This window comes from Tachysurus vachellii, chromosome 26, assembly GCF_030014155.1.
Source record: "Tachysurus vachellii isolate PV-2020 chromosome 26, HZAU_Pvac_v1, whole genome shotgun sequence".
In the NCBI taxonomy this organism is placed as follows: domain Eukaryota; kingdom Metazoa; phylum Chordata; class Actinopteri; order Siluriformes; family Bagridae; genus Tachysurus; species Tachysurus vachellii.
Window position 1 is genome coordinate 12,709,445 of NC_083485.1, and position 24,905 is coordinate 12,734,349.

A 24,905-nucleotide genomic window follows, 5' to 3' on the forward strand; every position below is an offset into this window, starting at 1 on the left:
CTCCAGGTTGTTAAGACTGAACCAGACAGCCAGCCATTCAACCTCCAGTCTGTAGGCAGACTCATCACCGTCCTGGATGAGACCGATCAGTGTGGTGTCGTCTGCAAACTTCAGGAGCTTGACAGAGGGGTCATTAGAGGTGCAGTCGTTTGTGTACAGTGAGAAGAGCAGTAGGGAGAGGACACAACCCTGAGGGGCACCAGTGCTGATGGTGCGGGTGCTGAATTTGAGTTTTCCCAGTCGCACTAGCTGCTGCCTGTCTGTCAGAAAGCTGGTGATCCAGCGACAGACAGAGGAGGGCACGGAGAGCTGGGTTAATTTGGGCTGGAGGAGTGATGAGATGTCCAGATGCTGCAGAACATAATGCAGTCCCGTAATGACTGCATCGTTCACAGACCTGTTTGCTCTGTAGGCAAACTGCAGAGGTCCAGTAAGGGTCCAGTGATGTCCTTCAGATAAGCCAAAACCAGTCTTTCAAATGCTTTTATGACCACAGATGTTAGAGCCACAGGTCTGTAGTCATTAAGTCCGGTAATTTTGGGTTTCTTTGGAACGGGGATGATGGTGGAGCTTTTGAAGCATGAGGGGACTTCACACAGCTCCAGTGATCTGTTGAAGATCCATGTGAAGATGGGGCCAGCTGATCAGCACAGGTTTTCAGACAGGCTGGTGAAAAAATTGTATATGGCGGAACAGCTGCGCTGTTTAAGTGCTTCAGGATGCGCAGACTGGGACTTGTGAAGCTCAGACAGCGTGTAACTGTGTTAAAGAAGATGTGCTGTCCCGATCTTGAAACACTCTTCATTAACTGCAAACTGTTTTATTCGCTGTCCCCATTTGGCTGGTACAATTTTAAGATTATAAATCAAATTTACATTTATATGTGGTATACATATTACTTGTGGTATAATATATAATATTTATTATTATTTAATTAATATTATTTAATTATAATTAATTCTAACGATTATAATATAATAATTGTGGGATTTCCATTGATATCACTGGGTCCGTTTTTTTTTTCCAGAAAAAAAACTGAAGAAAAAAAAAGATAAAACAAGGGCAGGACTGTGGTGTGAACTGACCGTCTGTGCTGTGAAGCCAAATAATTTCTGCTGCTAAAATGTGTATTGCTACAGAAGATAGTGATGAAAGAGAGTAGCTAAAGGTAATAAACATGTAATAAATAATGCTTGTAATAAAAGTGCTGCTGTGTGTATTTTCTATACTGGATGCAAACTTGTAAATGTTGTCCATGCCCTCTGATTGAGGTGAGTACGTAATCACATCCCAGGCTATTTTATCACATTACAAAACAAATCGGTGTTTATTAAATTGACAGAATCGACACAAAAGCAGGGGGCACGGTGGCTTAGTGGTTAGCACGTCCTCACACCTCCAGGGTTGGGGGTTCGATTCCTGCCTCCACCTTGTGTGTGTGGAGTTTGCATGTTCTCCCCGTGCCTCGGGGGTTTCCTCCGGGTACTCCGGTTTCCTCCTCCGGTCCAAAGACATGCATGGTAGGTAAAATGCCTACCATGCTCTGGAAAATTGTCCGTAGTGTGTGATTGCGTGAGTGAATGAGAGTGTGTGTGTGTGCCCTGTGATGGGTTGGCACTCCGTCCAGGGTGCATCCTGCTTTGATGCCCGATGACGCCTGAGATAGGTACAGGCTCCCCGTGACCCGAGGTAGTTCGGATAAGCGGTAGAAGATGAGTGAGAGAGAGTGAGTGAGACACAAAAGCATCCTTTTTCATTTGAACATAATTTGTATAACTGTCTGTATCAATAATTTAATGATTTTTTTTGAAAGATGGTGCTCATAAAACAAACAAACAAAAAAAATCAAAGGCGTGTAATCATGTTTAATGCTAACAGAACGTGTTAGTTTGCTATATTTACTTTTTGATCATCACAGCTCGGGAACAATAGACAGGATTACGTTAAATTGCATATTTTTCCTCACAAAGAACATGTAAAAAAAATCATCATTTCTATGAAAGAATTCAGTGACTCGTCTCTTTAACATCAACTCAATGCCCTTTGTGTTGCAAAGCCTTTGGAATAAAGCAGAAGTAATCGGTTCAGACGGTTGGGCATGTCACTCTGTAAGCCACGTGAGCAGCTGAGGAGTGTAATAAGTAATGATGATGTCTGCTCCTGGAAATAATAACAAGAAGGATTCAAATTTAAGAAATGTATTCCAAAAGATTCCAAGAGATATGGTTTGAGTCAGATACAGTACATAAATAAAAAATCAAGAGGAAATCTTTATTTGTGGTTGTTTCCTGTAATGCTATTACAACAAGAGTAACCTTCTGAAAGGATCGGTAACAATTAAGAAGCCACCAAAGATTCTATACAATAAACGGAGAACTTCATTAAATATAACAAAATAACCGATCACACAGACTGAACAGTGCAGAAGTGTAATTCTTGTCCTCTTTTTTGTCTCACCTGCCCGACGGAAGGCGGTCATGGATTCCAGGACAGCTGTACGAAGGTCGAAGGCTCCGGCCTGTGCTCCGTGCCACAGCATCGCAAACTCTCCGGACACGTTATACACCGCCAGCGGATGTTTCGGGTGCTGGACAGGAGGAACACTATAAATCTCAGAAACTTCTTTCCTATCCAATGAAACCGCATTCACTGCATTGCACTTATTTAACGAATACTCAGAAGCTGTTCGAAATATTTGCCATCTACTGTATCTGCAGCGAATGTGTGATTACTACAGATAGCAACTGACACATCATTCTGTATTAAGAAAAGAATTCAATTCAATTCATTTGTATAGTGCTTTAAACTTTCAAAAAAATGTAAAATTTCAAATTAAGCTACTCTATATACCTAACATCTATCCTTTCACGGTCAACGAACCACACACACCGCCCGAGCGTCAGCATAGAGAGGCGTCCCCAAAGTACTAGCTCGCTTCCGGACTACGCTCCTCATCAGCCATCACCCACATTGATTACACCACCACCTGTTCCTCATCTCCGCTCACTATTTAAACTGAACTTGAACTTCATACCAGTGCGAGGTCTCAACTTGTCTAGTGCAGTCATTCTGAGCGTTTACAGCGTTTCTGATTTTCCCGTTTCGACTCCGTTTCTTGATTCTGACCTTTCTGATTGTTTGCTGCCTGCCCTGACCCTTTGCCTGTTTATCGTTGCCGATTTTCCTCTGTACTCTGACATCCGTGATTTTTGCCCGCTCTGATTATTGCCTGTCTGACTTCGTCTGTGTATTTTGTCAATAAATCGCTGCAAATGGATCCTCAGCCGTATGCCGCCTCCTTAATGAGCAAGCCGGAGGAGACGGTGGCAAGAAAAAGCTCCCTGAGATGATACGAGGAAGAAACCTTAAGAGGAACCAAGCTCAGAAATCCGTTTCTTTTGTAAGCTCACATTATAATGGAGTTCTAAGAGCATTAAATGTGAAAACTACTTTGGTAAAATCTTTAAAATATAAATTAAGTTGGGGGGCACGATGGCGTAGTGGTTAGCACGTTCGCCTCACACCTCCAGGGTCGGGGTTCGATTCCCGCCTCCACCTTGTGTGTGTGGAGTGTATCCTGCCTTGATGCCCGATGACGCCTCAGATAGGCACAGGCTCCCCGTGACCCGAGGTAGTTCGGATAAGCGGTAGAAAATGAATGAATGAATGAATAAATTAAGTTCTTAATCTGTACAAGTCACTTTCTCAAGAGAGACGAATGCGTGGAAGTTGTTGTGTGCATCTGATGCTTTGAAAGATACGAGCAATTTAAATGTATTTACTGTAATTCTTCAGGAGAATAAAAATCCACAAGAAACAAGAGCTTTGGCAAGATATCATATTGTAGCTTTGGCAAGATATCTGCAATGTCTGAGTTTTGAAAGTGGATTTGAATTTGTTAAATATTCAAGTATTCAGTGTTTTGAAAACTGACCTTTCTATCACAAGTGAAACCGTAGCAAATGTTTTTCAACTTTCAGTACAGGACAACTCATAACGTGCTAATCACGTTAACGATATAAATGCTGTCGATATAGCTTGAATTTCTTAAACTACTCACGTTAGAGTACTTTAATCATGTTGTAACACAACTATCGCCAACAAGTTTGCTGTGCTACAGTAGCTAAGGTGCAACTCTTTTCTTTTTAGCTAAGGAGCTAACTCTTTAGCTAGTTAGCAGCAGCGTCTTAAGCAGTGAAGTAGAATTAATTAGCACACAGCAGAGTCGCTATGTGGACACATATTTAAACATACTGCAAGGCAAAATAAACCATTAATAACCTTTTAGTAACTAAAGCGCAGCTACCTTCAAATTTCTAAGGTTAACGAATGGTTTTTTGATGCGCCGTTATTCGTTCATTATGTGAACGCGTGCATGTGTTAACAGAGAACTTGAGGTGCTGCGATATAAGCAACATAAAAAATAGCCTCAATTGCAGTTTGCCGGCTTTGATGTTAATTCGCTGTGAAAGCGAATTGTTTTCGAAGTCTGAGATGTAATTTGTTCCAACAACAACAAAAACGTCAGGAAACCTTTGACTGGACAACAGAACACCACAGATGAGACAGTGAGTTCACCTTGAGGTCTATGTTCACTGGCATCAATGTCTATTTCAATATCAGAATGGAAAGTTTGCAGGTACGTTATCCAGAAATAATTTCATGCATGCATGATTGTGCCTGAAATACAAACCTTATCTTTAACCTCTCTCAGAATATCAAGATAAGGCAACCCTGGTTTCACCATCAGCATATCGGCTCCCTCTTTCACATCCCTCTCCTAAAGAGTCGTGAAAACAGTGAGTCCAGTGTTAGTAATATTTGCAAATCACAAAGATGTAATTTTTTTATCCGCTTTCCGTACACAGGCTCGCAGAGCAAGTCCCCGGGCACCAGGGGGCAACTGATAGCATCGTCTGTCTCCGAAAGCTGGCTTGGACTGAGCGGCATCCCTGTAAGAGAGGTATTTGATTGATAAATAAACCATAGAAGTAAAACACAAAAATGTCATCAAAAGGCAGAAGTGATTAGTTGATTATGTGCGATACCTGAAAGGGCCGTAATAACAGGACGCAAACTTGGCACTGTAGCTCAGCACTGACACCTGAGGAGGAAAAGTGACTTCATCAGCTGCTTTCAAATTGATTTCTCTGTTCATAAAAATAAGCATTATATATGATGTTTTTTTTTTTATCATTTTTTATTGATATTTTTTATTTATTATGATATATTTTGCTATTTTCTACAACCAACAATGGAGGATTTAGCCTGCAGGTTATAATAATAATAATAATAATAATAATAATAATAATTATTATTATTATTATTATTATTATTATTATTATTATTATATGATTACATATTTTAATTCCTATAAAGTGAGCTGAGTCAAAATAAAGTCTAGGTCATGCTGAGCTTTTATAGCTACATTATATTAATATGAATATAAATATTAATAGTATATCGTCATATTACCCAGCTACATCCTTCTGCGTTAGTTTTATAGTTTTATTATTGTCAAATTTTTTTAATGGAAAGTCCTATAAAAATTAGACTCAAAATATAAATAAAAAGATCACTTAAAACAAAAAATATGTAAAGGGTAATCTGGAACCTAGATCTCTGAAGCTACCTTGTTGCCAAGATCATTGGATATGAGTGTTTGCTTAATGGCCGCAATCCGTCCATCCATCATGTCAGACGGGGCGATTATGTGGCAACCTGGACAGACAGAGTGATGCAGATGTAGATGAAAATAATGGGAAAGGTGGAGGTATGAGTGTTCCAACAGCACTTGTTTTCAGACTAACCAGCACGTGCGTACACCAGTGCCACCTCTGCTAGTCTCATACAGCTCGCTGCGTTATCCAGGGTGCCATCTTCACGCAGGATCCCTTAAGAGGAGAGATATGAGACAGAGAGACAGAGACAGAAAGACAGAGACAGAGAGAGATAGAGAGAGAGATAGAGAGAGAGAGAGAGAGAGAGAGAGAGAGAGAGAAAGAGTGAGCGAGAGAGAGAGAGAGACAGCGAGAGAGAGAGAGAGGGGGGCATGGAGAGAGAGAGAGAGAGAGAGAGAGAGAGACAGCGGGGGGGAGACATAGAGAGAGGGGGGCATGGAGAGAGAGGGGGGGAGACAGAGAGAGGGGGGCATGGAGGGAGAGAGAGGGGGGCATGGAGGGGAGAGAGAGAGACATAGACAGAGAGAGGGGGGAGACATAGAGGGGGGGCATGGAGAAAGAGGGGGGGCATAGGGGGTGGCATGGAGAGAAAGAGAGAGAGAGAGAGAGAGAGAGAGAGAGAGAGAGAGAGAGAGAGAGAGAGACATATCAGATCTTTTATAATTGCCATACAGGGCCAGTCCGTCACACTGTTCACACAATGAAGAAAAGCATGCTGACCACAATGACCGTGGGACGTGTACGGACAGAGACACACGTCACAAGCCAGCACCAGATTAGGGAACAGAGCTCGCAGTTTCTTCACAGCTTGAACAGCAGGAGTGTCATCGGTGTCAGCTCCAGAGCCACGGTCATCCTGAAGAAAAAAAAACATTGTACCAGGTACTTAAAAAATAATAATAAAAAAATCCTGACAGTGCAGTGTAGAAGCTTTACTTTACTTTACACACCTTTGTGATTTTGGCAGGAACTCCAAAAATCAGTACGCATCTCAAGCCTTTTTCCACGAGCGGATGCAACATTCCTTCTAGCTTATTAATACCGTATCTGCAATCAGTGACATGTAATACAGGGGATTATTACAAGAAATCTGCTCTGGCACGCAGGCTTATTCTTACTGTAGAAGCAAAATATTGAAGATATTGTAAAATAATTGAAAAATTAAATTCAAATGGCCTGTATTATGAAGCCGGATACAAATGGATTTATTTATAAAGCCCCTCATACAAGCGTTTACACAAGAACTTACATGATACTCATGAAAATACCAAAGAGAAAAGTTCTTAATCTACTCCTGAGTGTGTGTGTGAAATTTAAGAAATAAGAAAACTGTTGTTATATCTGAAATATTTCTAGAATGAATACAATATACATTTGCTGAGCATGTCAATGTCAGAAGGCATTTATACTGCATGAATTATACTGAGGCCGTAATTTATAGATAATATACTATGAGCTGGGGAAACTATTCCAAGCCACTTCATAACACTTCACTGGATTTAAGGAACGGATTTTATTTGACTGTTGAACAGTGGATGTAATAAACAGGTTGTGTTCTTTAAAACAAAGACACCCCCACCCCCCACCCCCTTTTTATTATCTTTGTTTAAGGAGGGCTGGTACAGGATCCACCCAGAACATGTCTTATCTCCACTCTCCAGCCTGGACTAAACCTTAACCCCAACTTCAACCTATTGTACAACTTCAACATCTATTAAGCATTAATAAAGCGTTCCATTTTCATGATTCATTTTATTTCTGATGGCCAGTCCTAAAAATGGTACAAATTCAAATTAGTGGCCTGCACTGTCGAAACATATCATCTGGAATGCTCTTAGATACTAGACATAAATTTATTAGACCAGGAAAATGACATGAAATCATGTGATGAGGAACGTTACCTTGCTTGTCCTGGCAGGCTCGCAATAGGTTCCACTGCATCAGGACTGTCTCTGTGACGACACATGTTCAGCACAAATAAGTTTTATTTCATCATAGGAAATAAGCAAAACATGTCACACCTTTAAAGGTGAATGTTAAATCTACGAAATGTCAGGAAGGTTATTCCTTTATAAAATGCACACCAGTTGCGTTTTAAGACAGTAAATGCAGCACATCACACGACTGAAAAAGCACAAAAATGTACTGACTGTTACAAGCACTAACACTGGAGACCCCTTCCATGACTGCCAAAGAAATAGAGAAAAATAGCCTTAAAGGAAACTTTACAATGAATCATTCTCAATGGTAATCTGCATATAATCTGTAGAGTATTATTTAGCATTATTACTTGATTACGTGCAGCATAGAAAAGCACTAGGCTCCCTGTGTATGAGCCGTAACTAATGAAACACAGTTTTACCATTGTTTTTCAGAAGCAACCAATCAGATTGAAGACAGTGCTGTGGTGTAAGAATAATTTGTGTGTGTGTGTGTATGTGTGTAACTCCCTCCCTCCACATAAACACAAGCAGAAGCAAACAGAAGCAGGAATGCTTACGTTACAAAGATGGGGTAGATGAGATTGTCAGGTCTAAGGTCTGATGCACATGTCTGCCAGTATCTGAGAGTCGGGTGGAAGTAGCCACTGTGCAGGATGGAGTCTGCCGCCTGTGCCATTGTCCTGAAGATACACAATAAACACACTGCAAGAACCTGCTCCTCAAAACAGACATCACATGTTCCCACTTCATAATCCTACTCATCAAAGATCATAAACCTGAAACATTGCAGCTTTTGTTAAACTGACATTTCTTTCATATTGCACGTGCATGCATGCGAGAGAGAGCTTTCCTAGTCAAACATTCCACAAGCATCTCCAGGCACAAACTGGCTCACTAAGCCGTAAAGCAAACGTTCTGACAAGTTTAACACCCATTTCAGCGCACAAACATGCATAATCCTTTTTTGTTATAATTGTAACATAGATTCATTTTAGAAACATAATTTTATTCTAATATTTATTCAAATGTTAGATACCCCGGGCAAGAAAGTCTTACCATGCCTATAGATCAAACACAACATCATTACACTGTTATAAAAGGATAGATTTAATATATTCTTTGTTAGGGTTGGAGATTATGAATGAAAATAAAATTACAGACTATTAAATTATTATTATTTATTATTATTTTTTTAATATATTATTCTAAATTATTATTATTATTATTTAATTAAACTATTAACATTTTTCATCATTTCGATTTTGGTACTGTTTTTGTTGTATTAATAAAATTGTTATTATTTTTTGATGCGTTGAATTTTAAGTGACCACATCATGTGAGCATAATTATAGTAAATATATGTGTATGTAAAAAGTATAACAGTAATTTATCATTTTTATCATATAATTTATAGGTATCACATTAAACATATTATGTACAATAATATTAATAAAACAAAACTCATCTGATTAGATCACACGGATACGTGTTTAAATAAAATTTCATCATATTTAAATAAAGATTTAACAAAGATTTCGCATTTAATCCATAACTTTAGATCTTTAAACGTTAATAGTTGTGAGCTAATGTTGCTAGCTAAAGAGTTTATTGCTAATTTTGCTAGCTACAAAGTTAGCTTCTTGTAATAGTATACATAAAGATATGTATATATAGTATATAAACAATTGTTAAAATTGTTTCTGTTGTGTCTTAAAAATAAATAAACAAATAAATGACACTAAAACGTGTCCTTACTCCAGCGCCTGGTCTCGTCTCTTGTGACTTGTTCCAGTGGGTTGACGTTTGTATTTAAGGGTAAAGACTAGCGTAAAACGTCATCCGTATGCGACGGCGTATGATTACTAGTCTCTACGCTTTTCTCTGCTAATTCTATCAGTTGTTTATTATCTCGTGTATCTGCGTTGACACAGTTGTCGAAAATGTAACGTTTGCCTTGTTAGGATGCACTGTTTGTTAGGTAAGACTGTCTTGTTGCTAACGCGGTCGGTTTTATAGGTAATTTTAGCTGCTAAAGCTAACTTAGCTAACGCTGTGTGTTGTATATATGAAACTAGCACCAACTAGCTTTGTTATTAAAGGCACGTGCAGTGGGTTTGATAACGTCTGTTGGATTTAATAGCTTTTTTTTACTGATTAAGAATTAAAAATAAATTGAATAATAAGACCAAAGTGGAAAGATAAAGGCGAATTATTCGTGAATAACAAAAGATTCCTTTTGCTTACTGAAGGCACCAAGGTTGTACATCTGTTGTATTTCTACATTATACCTAATTTCACTATTTCTTTTCTCATTCTACACTAAATGATGTGAAGATTTAGACCCTTGTGAATGATTCAAGTTTATTTTAACGCTGTTTTCTCTATTTCTTTGACGTTCATGGAAGGAGCCTCCAGTGTTAGTACTTGTAACAGTGTGTACATTTTATAGAAGAACGGGGCATAGAAGCCTTTATTGTCACCACATATACATTACAGCACAGTGGAATACTTTTCTTCACATACCCTAACTGAGGAGGTTGGGGTCAGAGTTCAGGGGCAGCTATGATACAGAAGAGCATGGAGGGTTGAGGTTGAGGTTGAGGCTTGCTCAAGGGCCCAGCAGTGGCAGCTTGGCTGTGCTGGGCCTTAAACCCGATCATCCGATCAGCAACCCAGAGCCTTAACCAGTTGAGCCACCACTGCCCTCAGTCATGTGATGTGCTGCATTTATTGTCTTAAAAAGCAACTGGTGTGCATTTTAAAAAGGAACAACCTTCCTGACATTTCATAGAATTAACGTTCAACTTTACAGGTGTGACAGGTTTTGGTTATTTCCTATAATGAAATACAACTTATTTGTGCTAAACATGTCACAAACTGTTAGCACGTTCGCCTCACACCTCCAGGGTTGGGGGTTCGATTCCCGCCTCCGCCTTGTGTGTGTGGACTTTGCATGTTCTGCCCGTGCCTCGGGGGTTTCCTCCGGGTACTCCGGTTTCCTCCCCCAGTCCAAAGACATGCATGGTAGGTTGATTGGCATCTCTCGAAAATTGTCCGTAATGTGTGAGTGCGTGAGTGAATGAGAGTGTGTGTGTGTGTGTGTGCGCCCTGCGATGGGTTGGCACTCGTCCAGGGTGTATCCTGCCTTGATGCCTGATGACGCCTGAGATAGGCACAGGCTCCCCGTGACCCGAGGTAGTTCGGGTAAGCGGTAGAAGATGAATGAATTAATGAATGTCACAAACTGGGTGAATAAACATGTTTTAGAATAAAACATGTTTTAGAATAAAAAGACTGTTAATGTTAGTCAAATAAAAATGAATGGGATTTTAGTGTAGCAGGAGGTTCTGGTTCTGTTTCAGGCTTCCAGGTCTGATATCTAGTGTATTATAAGGGGAAGGTTCTGTGACAGAGAGAAAGGAGAGCACAACAAAAGAAAAACATAAACAGACAGCATTTCTTTTCATCTGTACCATGAGAAATTCGCTATTTAGCTGTTTAGGTTAAGGATTAGATGCTGCATTTGTTTGAAGTAAATGCAGGTCAGTACCTGCATTAATGTGTTACAGGTTTAAGGGACTGAAATGTCCCCGTCCTGTCACAGCTGTAAGCCATACTCAGGGACATGGCTGGAATCAAGTAGCAGGAGGGATTACATTTCAATTTAAGGATCATACTTTAAAGGCTTACTAGTCCTCATTTATCAAGCTAGATATGTAAATCCTGAATATGAGTGTTTACACAAGAAATGTGACATGAAAAATAATATTTGAAATTTGCTATTGAGTTTAAATTTATAGCAGAGCTTTGGGTCTTCATGTGAAAACGAGCTGTGTGATGTATTTAGAGATATTGAATATACAAAATACAGAACACAAGCCATCACAAACCAATAAATTCAGAAATGAAAAAATGAAACATGAATTCTTAAATTATAGCGAAAGAAATGGTGCTGTATAAACAGAGAACAGGTTGGTCTGTCTGTGCAGAGCCATAAACTCTAAAGTTAGGAGGATTTAGCTTGTACTTTATTAATAAGAATGATTAATTATTATTATTATTATTATTATTATTATTTATTATTAATAATAATAATAATATTGAAGTGGTAGTGGTAGTAATAGATTTTACCCTCATCATTCATTTCATGCTTCCAGCTGTTTGTATCACTTGACCTTTCATGGGGTTTGTGGGTGTCGCTACATGCAAATGAGCTGTTAGGAACATGCTCAGAATGTTACATGTGAACACCATATACACATGTATGTACAAAGTCAATTCCAAAACACGTGTATTTCACTTTAACCTCCTCAATCATTTATAAGCAACTTTTAAAAATGATTTCATTTTTGTCATTCTTGTTGCTGTAGAAGAATCAACATGTCAAAGATATTAAAGTCTCTAAATCTTCTTTAGACAGTGCATACAATGTTGACCTACAATAAATGATTAATTGGTTATTTATCGTTTCAGAATGACCAAATAATGATCCTTTCTTCATGACCTGCTGGCCTGACATCCCTTAAAGCAGTGCAAGTTCTACCACACCATGCTTTTCTCTCTGCGTGAGCTGGTCCAATGGCTCGGCTTTGCCACCTTCGAGCTCTTCCTCCACCTTGCCGCTCTGCTGGTATTCAGCGTGCTTGTGGCTCTGCGCATTGACCTGCTGGCTAGCCTGAGCTGGTGGCTTGTGTTCGTGCCGCTGTTTGCCGCAGACGGCCTCAGCACCTACTTCACAGCCATTGTCTCCATCCGCCTGTATCAGGAAGGTGAGGAGCGACTGGCTGTGCTGCGTCTGCTTTGGGTGCTCACCGTGCTCAGCCTCAAACTGGTCTGCGAGGTGCTGCTTTGCCAGAAACTGGCCGAGCACGAGCAGACACGTGACCCGCTCTATGGCCTCGTCGTGTCGCCACTTTTCGTCCTCCTGCAGCTGCTCATGATTCGTGCATGCCGCGTTAATTAGTATGAACATGACAGATCATTGCCATTTTAAATGTTTGGCTCCACCCATGTGAACTTGAACGATCATTCCCGAGACGTTGTTTGATCTTGTGTATGCTATTTAAATCGGAGAGAGATTTGGTTACAATTCAGAGCTGCAGCTTAAGTGACAATTTTTTGTAATGTGGTCTTGGCTCAAATCTATAAACATGGTGTCGTTATATCCCATTACAGTGCAATCTTTTGTGTGTGTTTGGGTTGTTTGTGTGTTTTTTGTGGGGTTATTTTTCTAATGTCCTACATGCTGAATGAACATCCTCTCTCTCATAATGAGGTTGCTCTTCTTTTGCCTGTGTAATTTCAACACTTTATTTGTATATATTGTAAATAAAACATATACACTTTAAATTGTTCTGTGTTCTCTTACTTTTTTACTGACTTACTTGTTTAAATGAATGTAACTAAGTTCTGCCTAAGTATAATTGAGTTTATATAAATTTTTGGATTGTAGCTTTGTAGCTTTAATATCAAGCTTTGCCAGTCCCTACATATAAAACAAACAAATAAAATAAAAACAACGAATATTAAAATAAGACATAATTAATAATCCGGCTGCAGAGTAAGCATGGACTGACCGCGAGATGGCGCTGCTGTGATAAATAGAACAAAACCCTCAAAGGAGTCACTATTTTATGAATCATTTGCAGTTTGATTTTTCGGTTCATTAAAGCGTCCGTTTATTGTCTCTGTTACAAACACACACGAGACAAAAAAAGGATTTAATGCGCGGAACGTAGAGCAAAACATTATTTTCTTTGTCTTCTTCTGCTTATTATTATTATTAGTAGTAGTGGTAGTAGTAGTAACAGTATTCACGAGTACATGGAGACTAAATACAATCAAAATACAATAATGTCCAGCTGAGAGCACAACACCTACACCAAATACATCATCATCATCATCATCATCATCATCATCATCATCATCATCATCATCATCATCATCATAATAATAATAATAATAATAATAATAATAATAATAATAGGGGGGCACGGTGGCTTAGTGGTTAGCACGTTCGCCTCACACCTCCAGGGTTGGGGGTTCGATTCCCGCCTCCGCCTTGTGTGTGTGGAGTTTGCATGTTCTCCCCGTGCCTCGGGGGTTTCCTCCGGGTACTCCGGTTTTCTCCCCCGGTCCAAAGACATGCATGGTAGGTTGATTGGCATCTCTGGAAATTGTCCGTAGTGTGTGATTGCGTGAGTGAATGAGAGTGTGTGTGTACCCTGCGATGGGTTGGCACTCCGTCCAGGGTGTATCCTGCCTTGATGCCCGATGACGCCTGAGATAGGCACAGGCTCCCTGTGACCAGAGGTAGTTCGGATAAGCGGAAGAAAATTAATAATAATAATAATAATAATATACCTAAGTAACAACAACGTCAATAATAATAATAATAATAATAATAATAATAATCTAATAATAATAATAATAATAATAATAATAATAATACCTAAATAACAAGAAGAAGAAGAACAGGAATGTTATCATTCATCTTCTTGTTCTTGTTATTTAATGATGAAAATGAACTGTTATAGCACACTTTGTACATGCCATACAACTATACAGCTTTAGATTTAAACAAGGGTAAATAAACACCAAAACAAAAGAATTACAATGACCCGATGTGATTTATTTAATAAATATGCTGATGATATGTGAGTTTTTTTTTTTATGCCATCCATTCGTATGAGACATCATGTGTCAGCTTTTTTAGTTTAAATGTTTTCCAGATCTGAATAATCCCGACATTGTGACATTAAACACAAACACAATGTAGGCTATTTTTAAATGAACAATTTCCTGTGTTTGAAGTTCTATAATCATTACACAAAAGATCTCTGATATGCCTCATATTTTGTTGTAAGTGAACTCTGGACGCTATTTATGACTGGTCATGTTGTAGGCCTACAGTCTATTGTGTAAAACCCACAGCTGTATAAATCCACTTTACCACACCCACAACCACACCCACTATATATGTCACATATGTCTCTCTATGTCTGTCTATTTCTCTCTCTATATATATGCCCCCCTCTCTCTTTCTCTCTCTCTGCCCCCCTCTATCTCTGTCTCTCTCTCTCTCTATGCCCCCCCATGCCCCCCCTCTCTGTCTCTCTATATGCCCCCCCTCTCTTTCTCTCTCTCTGCCCCTCTCTCTATGTCTCTCTATATGCCCCCCTCTCTCTTTCTCTCTCTCTCTGCCCCCCCCCTCTGTCTCCCTCTCTCTCTGTCTCTCTATATGCCCCCCTCTCTCTTTCTCTCTCTCTGCCCCCCTCTCTCTCTGTCTCTCTATATGCCCCCCTCTCTCTTTCTCTCTCTCTCTGCCCCCCTCTCTCTATGTCTCTCTATATGCCCCCTCTCTCTTTCTCTCTCTCTCTGCCCCCCTCTCTCTCTGTCTCTCTATATGCCCCCTCTCTCTCTTTCTCTCTCTCTGCCCCCCCTCTCTCTCTGTCTCTCTGCTACCCCTCTCACTGTCTCTCTCTCTATGCCCCCCCTTCTCTATGCCCCCGTCTCTCTCTCAGTCTCTCTCTCTATGTCCCCCCCTCTATGTCTCCCCCTCTCTCAGTCCCCCCGCCCCCCCGTCAGGGTTAATGATAAAAGATAAATCCATTTATAGTTAAAAATGATGCTATACTCGTATTAAACCTTAGCATAAACCAGTCCCTTAGCCTTTCTGTATTTATCTTGCCTTAATTCATCTTATTACAGCGAGATCACGTGATTCATGTTTATTTATCTCAGCTCATTGGGCTGTTCCTTCAGATCGACAGTGAATGTTCTCATATTATTTTATTTATAACGGTAAATGTGTTTGATTAATCCATGATTCTTCGCCTGCTCATAGACTCATAAATAGCCCTGTTTTATTTATTTATATCTTGTGGGTAATTTTGTTTGTAAATAAAGCACATTTTCAGGCAGATTTGACGGACTGCGTTGTTATTTATAATAGAGAATGAAAAAGATAAATATGGGCGGGGCGATATGTAAATAATAGGCGTGTCTCAAAGTGTATGCACCAATGGGCGCGCTGCGTTGGAGCTTAAAGACTGACGTCAGTGATTACAGGTGCAGGGGGCGGGGCTACGCGTTACAGGCAGGCAGCATCACGCGAGAATCAGCAAAGGGACGAGAAAGATGTGCGAGAAACAGCGCCGCTAGTCGCTTTCTTTCAGCCCCGAGAGCTTTGGTTGCTCCGAGTCCCCTGCTATCGGTTATCCCTCGTTAATTATCATTCGTCATGTCGGCTGGGGACGTCGGTCTGCTCCGTCAAGAGGCCGGCAAGGAGGGCTCGAGAATGCCGGCCTGGAAACGAGAGCTGCTCGAGCGGAGGAAAGCGAAGGGCGGCGGGTCTGGGCCAGGTGTCGACTCCGTGTCGGCTCGGGTTAATGGCGAGCTAACGGGAAGTGGCAAGGAGGAGGCTATGGGAGCGAATTCTAGCCGGACGTACACCATTACGCCTGCGGGAAAGCGCAGCGGTGCCACCGCCACATCCCCGGACGTGTCACCGGTGAAAACAAAAGACCCCTGGTCGGCCATGGACCCCAACGACAGAGCGACATCAACGGAGAAAACAATAACGGACAACGGCGTGCTTCAGGAGAGCCTGGGTCCCATTAAGGAGAACCCGTTTATCAAACTGGAGAAGGAGCGCAAGAAACGACGGGAGCGAGAGAGCGCGTCCCGGCCGCTGCAGCATATCTTGGAGATGTACGGCTCTGTGCCTGGTGTACGGACCATCCGCGCTGAGAACATCATCATCATTGAATCCGACCCAGAATACTTCCCTGCATCCGGATTGCAGCAGAACGGCAGCCTTAGCGGATACAGCTCTCTCGGTGACCTGCTGGACCGCACAGGTAGTCCGGTTACTGAAATCCGCGCAAAGGAAGTGGTGATCTACGATACAGCGCTGAGTAAAAGCGAGGAGAACCTGAGCACGCTGGGGCGCTGTGAGCTCTCCGACCTGGCGCAGGCGCAGGGCACAGTGAGCCGCATGCTGCAGAAATTCGACAGGAAATACGGCATGTTGCACGGGAAGTCTCGCAGTTCGGAGAACCTCCTAGACTTAGACACGAGTCCCGTCCTTTCAGGTCCCCGAGCCAGATTCCATCATCCAGATGTGGTGCCAAAATGTGCACCGTGCCCACAACCTGGCTCTCCTGTTCGCCTGCCAGCGTATTATAGCCATCCAGTCTTCCAGTCTTCCGAGAGGAAATATCACGAGTCTCCAAATGGCTCTGAAAGTAGCAGCCCTGTTCCGGGATCCCCTCAGTCTGTGTCTTCCTTCAGACGTCGCTTTGAGACCGTAGGTGGCCGCAGTGTCACTGTCAACAGTAGAGAGGAGACAGAGAGGAGTCAGTCCAAACCTGTAAGGGAAAGGGACTGGGACAGCACTGATGGGGTGTCCAAAGCGAAGGTGCCATGCTCTCCGGAGAGCCACTGTGCCCGTGCCGAGTCCTTGGCAAGTCCCACGTTGCCCCTTATTTCAACCAGATTTGAGATCCGGCCTTCGCCGCGCCCAGATCTGTCTACGTTGTCTGCCAGCGATGTCCAGGCTCGTGCTCTCGCCAACCTACGCCTCCAGTCTCGCAATTCCTTCACTGTCATCCCCAAGCGGCCCGGTGTCCCGTCAGCGCCTGGCAGCACCGCGCCCTCGAGCCCCATTATGTCTCCTGCTAGCCCACATGTGGAACCTTCAGTACCCTCAGTGCCAACGCCTGCTGTAACCATTCCAGCTTCTGCGTCTCCAGTAAAAATTGTTGTGGCCCCCTTGCCACCTGTGCCAGACACAACAGAACTGACACGTCCCGAAAGGCCCAGCTCCCCCACCTCATCCTCTTCACCTGATTCACTCACAAAGTCAATATCATCCTCTATTCACGAGCCAGCACTTGAGAAATTGCCCGTTACTAATATTGATGACATAGTGGGGGAGTCCTCGCCACCCTTCCCCAGCCCTATGGTGCAGAGGAGGAAAGGAAACACATTTACAGTGGTCCCAAAGCGCAGGACTGATCCCCAGCCTAACACTCCTGTTGTCCAGGAGCCTGTCCCAGAGCCAGCTCAGGAGCCTGCCACAGTGCCACAGGGGTCACCTTCCTCTGCGGAGGCTCCTTATGTCCAGGTGGGCACGCTACTGAAAAAGCGTTACCCGGCAGCAGAAGATATTGAAGTGATCGGTGGATACCTGTCTTTGGGCCGATCCTGTTTATCCAAGACTGGCTCCACAGGAAAGAAGGTAAAATATGTTAATTAAAAGATTTTGTGTGAAGGGAATTGTTATGAATATGTTATATTAAGGGTTATTGAAGGGAACAAAAGCGGCTTTAAGGGAACAAAAGCATGTCTGTCGCATCACAATTAAATCATATATGCATTCGATTTTAATTTAGTTTTATTTTACTTTATATAAGATTTAAAAGAACATGAGTGCATGCAATAACTGTGTGTGGTCTTTCCACCTCAAGTAGATCACAAGTCCACACATATTTCTATGTTTCCAAACACAGTAACTCTTACTGCTGCTATACTGTGTGGTCATATACCATATTAGGTTATTTTTATGGACCGCTGCCTTATGTATTCGAGTATAGTGTTATTCTTGGCTTATCTGGAACATGAGGCTTATTGTCCTGATGGTCTCATCAGACATTTGCTTTAAGTGCTTGTGTTTAGTTTGGAAAACCTGACTGCTAAGGGATGTGATATTGAACTTTTTTAAGTGCTGTTTTGATTGTCTCGCATTCTTGTATTATATAATCCTAAGAAATTAGGCTATATCCAGGCAATATAATATAATGTGGACTTTGTGGTAGGCTTTTGAGTTATTGCAGGTATCTTCAGTTCTTTTTATAACATTGACTAGTGATTAAGAATCAGTTTTGTCCCAAAAGTTTCTTTGGACGTTTTTCTCTATCTTAAATGTGTTTGTATTGAAATAAGTACTGTTTGTTTTGTTAGCTTTCCCACTGTTAGCAAACTTGTGTTTGAGCATCAAAATATGATATTTTCCCCATAATCGCAGAAAATGTGCTCTAGTACAAGAATCAATACATAATACAAGCAAACAATGAACTGAGCTTTGCTAACTGGCATGAAGACTAAAGTTTTAAATTTAATTAGAGCTCCAAGTCCAATAATTAGAAACTAATATTGCTCTACATACCTTCAGAATCTCCTAAAATTCTTAGTTTGACTTGGTTAAATAGTTAAATAAAACTAGAACTTGTTTCTTACTAGAGTTACAAAGTAAGTCTAAAAAGTAGACCAGAAACAGAGATTTGAAACAGACAACATTTAACGAATGTTTGTTGCTGTAGTTCAGCCTAGTAATCAGATTACACTGAAGGCCTCGATAACCTGGATTAGGGTGTTAGATTAAGGCTGGAACTAAATTCCTCTGGGCTGTAGATTCAAATTAGGGTGGTGCAGCCATGATTGTGAAGCACAGTCATCAAGAGGGATCAGAGAATTATTGCTGACTTATTAGTTATCATCATGTCGGCTCATATAGACCACCGCTCGATTTATTGATACCTGAACATGAACGAAAGGTCTTGTTGTGTAAAGTCATGTGTCGTAGTCTTGCATTTCTGCAAGGGCAAAACAAATCTAACATATCGACTTTTAATGATTTTCTTCTACATGAACTACTAAACTACAGCTAAGTGTTTGTTTTAAAGTTTCAACACTTCAGGTTAAATCTAATTTAATCCTTAAACACGATTGTTGTGAATTACAAATGACTAAACCCAAGCTGTTGTTTTGGACCAGTCTCACTTCCACTTGTCAATTGTTTGTAGCTGGTAAAACAAGCTATCTACTACCATGGATTATATTTTGAATAACAACAAAATCACAGCGGAGATTCAGTACAATGGTAAACATAGAGGTTTAGGTATGTCATGTTTGTTTTTGTTGTCATTGTGGCTATTACAGTTAGCAGATATTCTTCTCGACCCTTTCGTTATGCTGGTTTTAATCCATGTTGCAGTTGAACGTAAATTTGACTAAATATCTAAAAGTGAAAGAATGATATAAGATATTAATCAAGACTTAATTAAGACATTAATAAAGACTTCATTACTGTTACTTCAGTACTTCCTACCAAATTTATCATTACTGTGAATTATTCTAACTAGCTAACTAACAAGCTAAATTGACAGGTTTGTGAGGAGACTTTTAACTCGTATTCATAACTGTTTACAATCTTTACTGCTAAGTCTATTCAGATAGCCAATAAAAGCGAACTAGACAGAATTCGGACAGGAATTTTTTTTTATATTTATTTATAAATGGTCAGGATTCGGGGGTAAACTAGCTCGGGTGATCTGTCCTGACAGGGATCGAGAGAATTTTTGTCAAAAAATGTATGAAAAAAAAAAAATGTTATATCTAAAGAATGTAATCATAAATCTAATTTTATTCAAATGTAAAATCTTGTCTAAAATACAACCAAAAGCACATTTAAATACCCTTTGATTGGCTGCAGTTCCAGTGTGTATTTATACATATATGAAATCTTAAATGTCAAAATTATGAAATATAATAAAACATATATTATTATATAATTATTATAATTTATTATAGTTATTATTATAAGTGAACTTGTGATTTTTTTTCTTCACTACAATGGTCCATTCCTACTGCCAGTGACACACTTGTATCGTTTTGCTTTTATGCATATCAAGTGTCACAACTGAGTCGATCTTGTTTCACACGGTGACAGATTTAGCCGACTCCCTTTTTAAATCCCAGTTAGCCATAAATACCCATGACCTCTTCTTTCTTTATCTCTCTGTGGTGCCTGTCACACCTAGACAGGTACAACATGTCTGTCTTTAAAGCCTGACCACAGCAGCACAGCTTCCTGTCCCCTAGACTCTGTTAGAATTAGGCCTTTCATTTCTTTCTAAGCTCGCTCACCACTTTGAAGCTTTTGGACGGATGGGATTGAGAAATTGTGGCAACTTTAACAACATGCAATTTGTGTGGAATCTGGGCACAGAGGACACAACATTTTTTTTCTTTCCCTTTCCTTTTCTCTTTTTGTGGACTAGCTGTTCTTTTCCAGTTGTTTCCTTAAGTAGATTAAGCGTCTGATGTGATCCACACTTTCCGTCTCCTTTAAGGTTCAGGTTTATGGCCTGATTACTTCACATGCTGTTTGCTTTCAAGAGTTTAGGTTGGACTTTGCAGTTCCTCCTGTTTTATGATTTGTGGCTGGAAAAAGTTCAGCTGTTCCGTGAAAAATGTTGGATAGAAAAAAAAAATAGTGGATTCACAGTTTGGATAGACGCGCAGTCGAAATGGAAAGGTGCCAAAAAGGAAAGTAAGAAAAGCCTGTTGGAAGCTCCAGATGCTGTCAGGCGGACAGAGACCATCACTTTTTGTGCTTTTATGCTATAATTAGGAAAGGTTTATTAAATATACAGGACAAAGTATATAAGCGGACTACTTCATTTGTACTGGTCATCAACGTTTTTTTGTAGTCTGTCCTGGTTAATGAAAGCGTGAAGTCTGGAGCTTTAGAAATATAAATAACACCACATTATTTTGGGCAAAGTGGAATTCTACTCACTTTATTTATCCGAACACCTGCTCGTTCATGCCGTTCGTTCTGCTTCATCAGCATCATTCATTTCATGCATCAGAATGAAAATGTGATCTCTTACTGTGACTCAATGTGACATGAGAGTCAGCACCACATGGGCTGCTTTGAGTGATTTAGATATTTCCAACAGTATTTAGACTTCACACAGGATAAACCACAAAACACTCACGGAGGACAGAGGAGAACAACCAGAAAGGTCCAAATTTCCTGGAAAGCTATGCCTGTTCCATATAATAACCACTCAATAACCTTTAATGCATTTGAGAGCATTGATGGGCAACAGAAGACCATGACTGGTTCCTCTCCTGTCAGCCAAGAATAGGAATCTGAGGAGACATTGGGCACATAATTGTAAGCAGGTGTACAGGTGTATGTGAGTTTGTTTATAGTGCACTACATTTGTTCTAGGGTGCTATGATGTAGTGTTCATATGAGCTAATGCCTTGCCATTCAGCCTGATTTAAAGACGCATTGTGTAAGATTGTGTAACAAATGTAAAATGGAGCCAGATACTGACAATAAAATTTTAAAGTGCGTGCAAAACTAAAAAAACAAGTAAACAACCTGCTTTTTTTAAATGTATTTACAACCTTAAATAAAAATGCTGTCCAGCTTAGCATCCTCTTTCTTTAGACACAAAATATTTATTCCGTTTTTGGAAATGTATCATTTGTCTGGATGGAAGAAGCAAAAAAAAAAAAAAACAACAAAAGAAAATCGTCAAGGTTTGTTTTTGAGGATAAGGCTTTGACCTGCTTTTTGGTATAAAGTGATTTGTAATTAAGAAAGTGTTTGCATATATGTATATTCGTGTGTGTGTGTGTGTGTGTGTGTGTGTGTCAGTGGCACGTGCTGTCCCGTGATTTAAAATTGCTACACTTGAGCACACTGCAATTAACAATGAATGTTCAGTTTATGGGTTTTAGCGATACTTAGATACGCTGTTAATCGAGTGCTTTGAATGAGTAATACAGAGCAGTACGTCACTTTACTCTTTGGATACGCTGTTAATCGAGTGCTTTGAATGAGTAATACAGAGCAGTACGTCACTTTACTCTTTGGATACGCTGTTAATCGAGTGCTTTGAATGAGTAGTACAGAGCAGTAGGTCACTTTACTCTTTGCTTTATAGTACTTTGTGGGAATGCTGAAGAACTTTTGAACTTTAGAGTATGAATAAATGATGGTAAATATGTCACGTTTTGCAGTGTCAGATGTCAGCCGAGCGGCGACCTGTCTGTACCGACTTCCTTTTGAGCGTCTGTTTGCTTTCTGTAACGGATTAGACAAAGGCGCGGCTCTGATGTAGCATCACGTCACATCAGTTCAGGGCAGTGTGCTTAGAGCTTGAGAGCATGTGCGAGTTTTTATTTGTCATGTACACGGTTAAACACAGTGTACAACTTGCGGTGAAATAAAACAACCTCAAAATCACTTAAAAATAAGAATGAATAGAAATAAGAAGAATCAAAACTGAATATGACATGTAGTTATGTTCCATGCTAGATGTAATAACAGTATAATATGACGTGCAATTAGGTTACATGTAATAACAGTTGTGTGTGTGTGATTTAATTATTGTTACATCTTCAAAATAGTTCAATATTTGATCTTAGTTATCGTAACCTTTAGTTCCACATTTTGCTTTCAAATTTTTTTTTTTTGTCTTTAACATTTTTCTATGAAAATGTTTACTTTGTTTGACAATTATATGCCTGTAAATTTTTTTCTAAATTTACCTGATGTAAAAAAAACGTCTCTAAGTTATGTGAGATATTATGAAAGGGTTAAAGAGCCTCTGTGTCTGTGTCTTATTGGACATGTAGTTGAAAGCATGGTCTATTACGAGTGCTCGTGAGTACGGAATAAAATCAGCGTCACAAAAACGTTTGTGAAATTTCGAGGTTGTATTCTAGTTTACACTAATCTTTTCCCCCCAAATTTTCACTCAAAATCCAAAATTAAAATTTGCATCGCGCACTTTCTCCCTCGCAGGACGTACGGCGTAACTTGACACACACAGGAAGTTGAACTGGATGCTCCTGCAGTCAGCTTCCTGTCTGTTTGACTTGTGTGAAAGTCCACCATGTTTAATAATTCATCAGGGACAAGCTTGTCTCCACCCTGATCCCACCATCCTAATGTTACTGTCCCCTACACACACACATCCTCCACTTGTGCTCCTGTCTTACATCACTTCCTCTTCCTCCTATCTCGGCCGGCTCCTGACCTCGAGTGTAGCACCAAGCTTAGAGGAAGGGCAGACTTACAAACGCACATGTATGCTGTTACTGCTGCAGCTCATTTGTGTGTGTGTGTGTGTGTGTGTGTGTGTGTGTGTGTGTGTGTGTGTGTGTGTGACTTTGTCTTTGTTGTATCTTGCTTTGTGACACAGATTTCTGAGCTGAAGGTGATTAAGTGATCTTATGTGCTTTCTATTGTGCGGGCCCATATCAGTGTTGTATGTGTGTGTGAGTGTGTGTGAACGTGTCTGTCGTGTCCCTCACCCTTCTACAAAGGAGTCTATGTAATTAGAATTCAGCCTCCACTGTCATTGCCATGTTTAATTCAGGAAGTGTGTGTGTGTGTGTGTGTGTGTGTGTGTGAGTGTGTGTGTGTAGAGGAGTACGGTATAGAGAGCAGGACGATGATATCTTTGAGAGCAGTGGGCACGATGGAGTGTGTAAAGTCTAGACGCTGATCTTTAAAGTGTTTCTTTAACTTTTAACTTTTCAGGAAATACAGATGGAGAAAAAAAAACCTGAAAGAACAATTCAGACCTCACAATGGAAACCAGCGTCGGCGTTACTGAGTTTCAGTATCGACCGTGCCTAGTCTCTAGGGAAATTTGTTTTTGTAGGGTGCATTTAAAATATAATGCAAACTGCATTCAAATACACACACTGCTTCACATGTGTCACGTTCAAGAAGAAACAATGTGCTCAAGCCGCACGCTGTGGTGAATCATTACTCTGTGTGTGCGTGTGTTTGTGTGTCTATATGTGTGTGTGTGTGTGTGTGTGTGTGTGTATGTGTGTGTGTGTTTGTGTCTTTTTTTGTAGCCCCAAGGTGTGTTTTTGTTACTTTTAAGCTTAAGTTTCTGACTAAATCATTGAGTTTGTGGTTATGATTGTAGTGTTTAGTGTAAAGTGTATAGTTTAGAGCGCTAATTGTACATTTGTCAAATAAATATAAATCATATGATTAGAAACATTTAGAAAATGATTACTTTATTAAGTTTTTTAAACTCGTGATTGGTGTGGGTATTTATTCGTGGTGTTACTCTGAAATGAACAATTTGGAGGTTTCCCCTGTTCCATGCCCCAATCTCTCTCTCTCTCTCTCTCTCTCTCTCTCTCTCTCTCTCTCTCCAGCACTTGTCTCTTCATAGCGGCCTGCTCTCTCTCTCTCTCTCTCTCTCTCTCTCTCTCTCTCTCTCTCTCTCTCTCTCTCTCTCTCTCTCTCTCTCTCTCTCTTTCTCTCCAGTCTCTTCATAGCAGCCTGATCTCTATCTCTCTTTCTCTCTCTTTCTTTCTCTTTTTCTATGTTCACCTCTTTATCTGTCTTTGTCTGTCTCTTTGTCTCTCTTTTTTTTCTTCATCTCTCTCTCTCTCTCTCTCTCTCTCTCTCTCTCTCTCTCTCTCTCTCTCTCTTTCTCTATAA

At 40.4% G+C, this 24,905-nt stretch overlaps 3 protein-coding genes across 5 annotated transcripts in view; 2 read left to right on the top strand and 1 right to left on the bottom strand.

The window, feature by feature from the left end:
• Nucleotides 1-1,298: 1,298 nt before the first annotated feature.
• Nucleotides 1,299-9,452, bottom strand: alad (aminolevulinate dehydratase). Its single transcript, XM_060862881.1, has 12 exons — nucleotides 9,380-9,452; nucleotides 8,182-8,304; nucleotides 7,583-7,633; nucleotides 6,632-6,728; nucleotides 6,402-6,537; nucleotides 5,811-5,894; nucleotides 5,633-5,721; nucleotides 5,049-5,104; nucleotides 4,865-4,952; nucleotides 4,694-4,780; nucleotides 2,458-2,587; nucleotides 1,299-2,160 (listed from the first exon to the last, which is right to left on the bottom strand). Exons 2-12 carry the CDS (start codon nucleotides 8,298-8,300, stop codon nucleotides 2,102-2,104), a joined length of 996 nt encoding a protein of 331 aa, XP_060718864.1. The 5' UTR covers nucleotides 8,301-8,304; nucleotides 9,380-9,452; the 3' UTR covers nucleotides 1,299-2,101.
• Nucleotides 9,453-9,464: 12 nt separating this feature from the next.
• Nucleotides 9,465-12,973, top strand: tmem203 (transmembrane protein 203). Of its 2 annotated transcripts, none has more exons than XM_060862882.1 (2): nucleotides 9,465-9,602; nucleotides 12,098-12,973. In XM_060862882.1, the coding sequence occupies exon 2, from the start codon at nucleotides 12,174-12,176 to the stop codon at nucleotides 12,585-12,587; it is 414 nt and encodes a 137-aa protein (XP_060718865.1). In that variant the 5' UTR covers nucleotides 9,465-9,602; nucleotides 12,098-12,173; the 3' UTR covers nucleotides 12,588-12,973. The 2 variants fall into 2 exon arrangements, with proteins under 2 accessions (XP_060718865.1, XP_060718866.1); XM_060862883.1 differs by lacking the exon at nucleotides 9,465-9,602 and adding an exon at nucleotides 11,828-11,886.
• Nucleotides 12,974-15,736: 2,763 nt separating this feature from the next.
• tprn (taperin) overlaps nucleotides 15,737-24,905 on the top strand; it is a 21,807-nt gene continuing 12,638 nt past the window's right edge. The window contains exon 1 of one of the 2 annotated variants that reach the window (XR_009647839.1): nucleotides 15,737-17,867. Coding sequence is in view for 1 of the 2 variants with exons in the window: in XM_060862811.1 (XP_060718794.1) it covers nucleotides 15,867-17,867 (2,001 nt within the window). In the remaining variant the exon portion in view is untranslated. The remainder of the gene's footprint in view (nucleotides 17,868-24,905) is intronic. The other variant, XM_060862811.1, reaches the window with a different exon arrangement.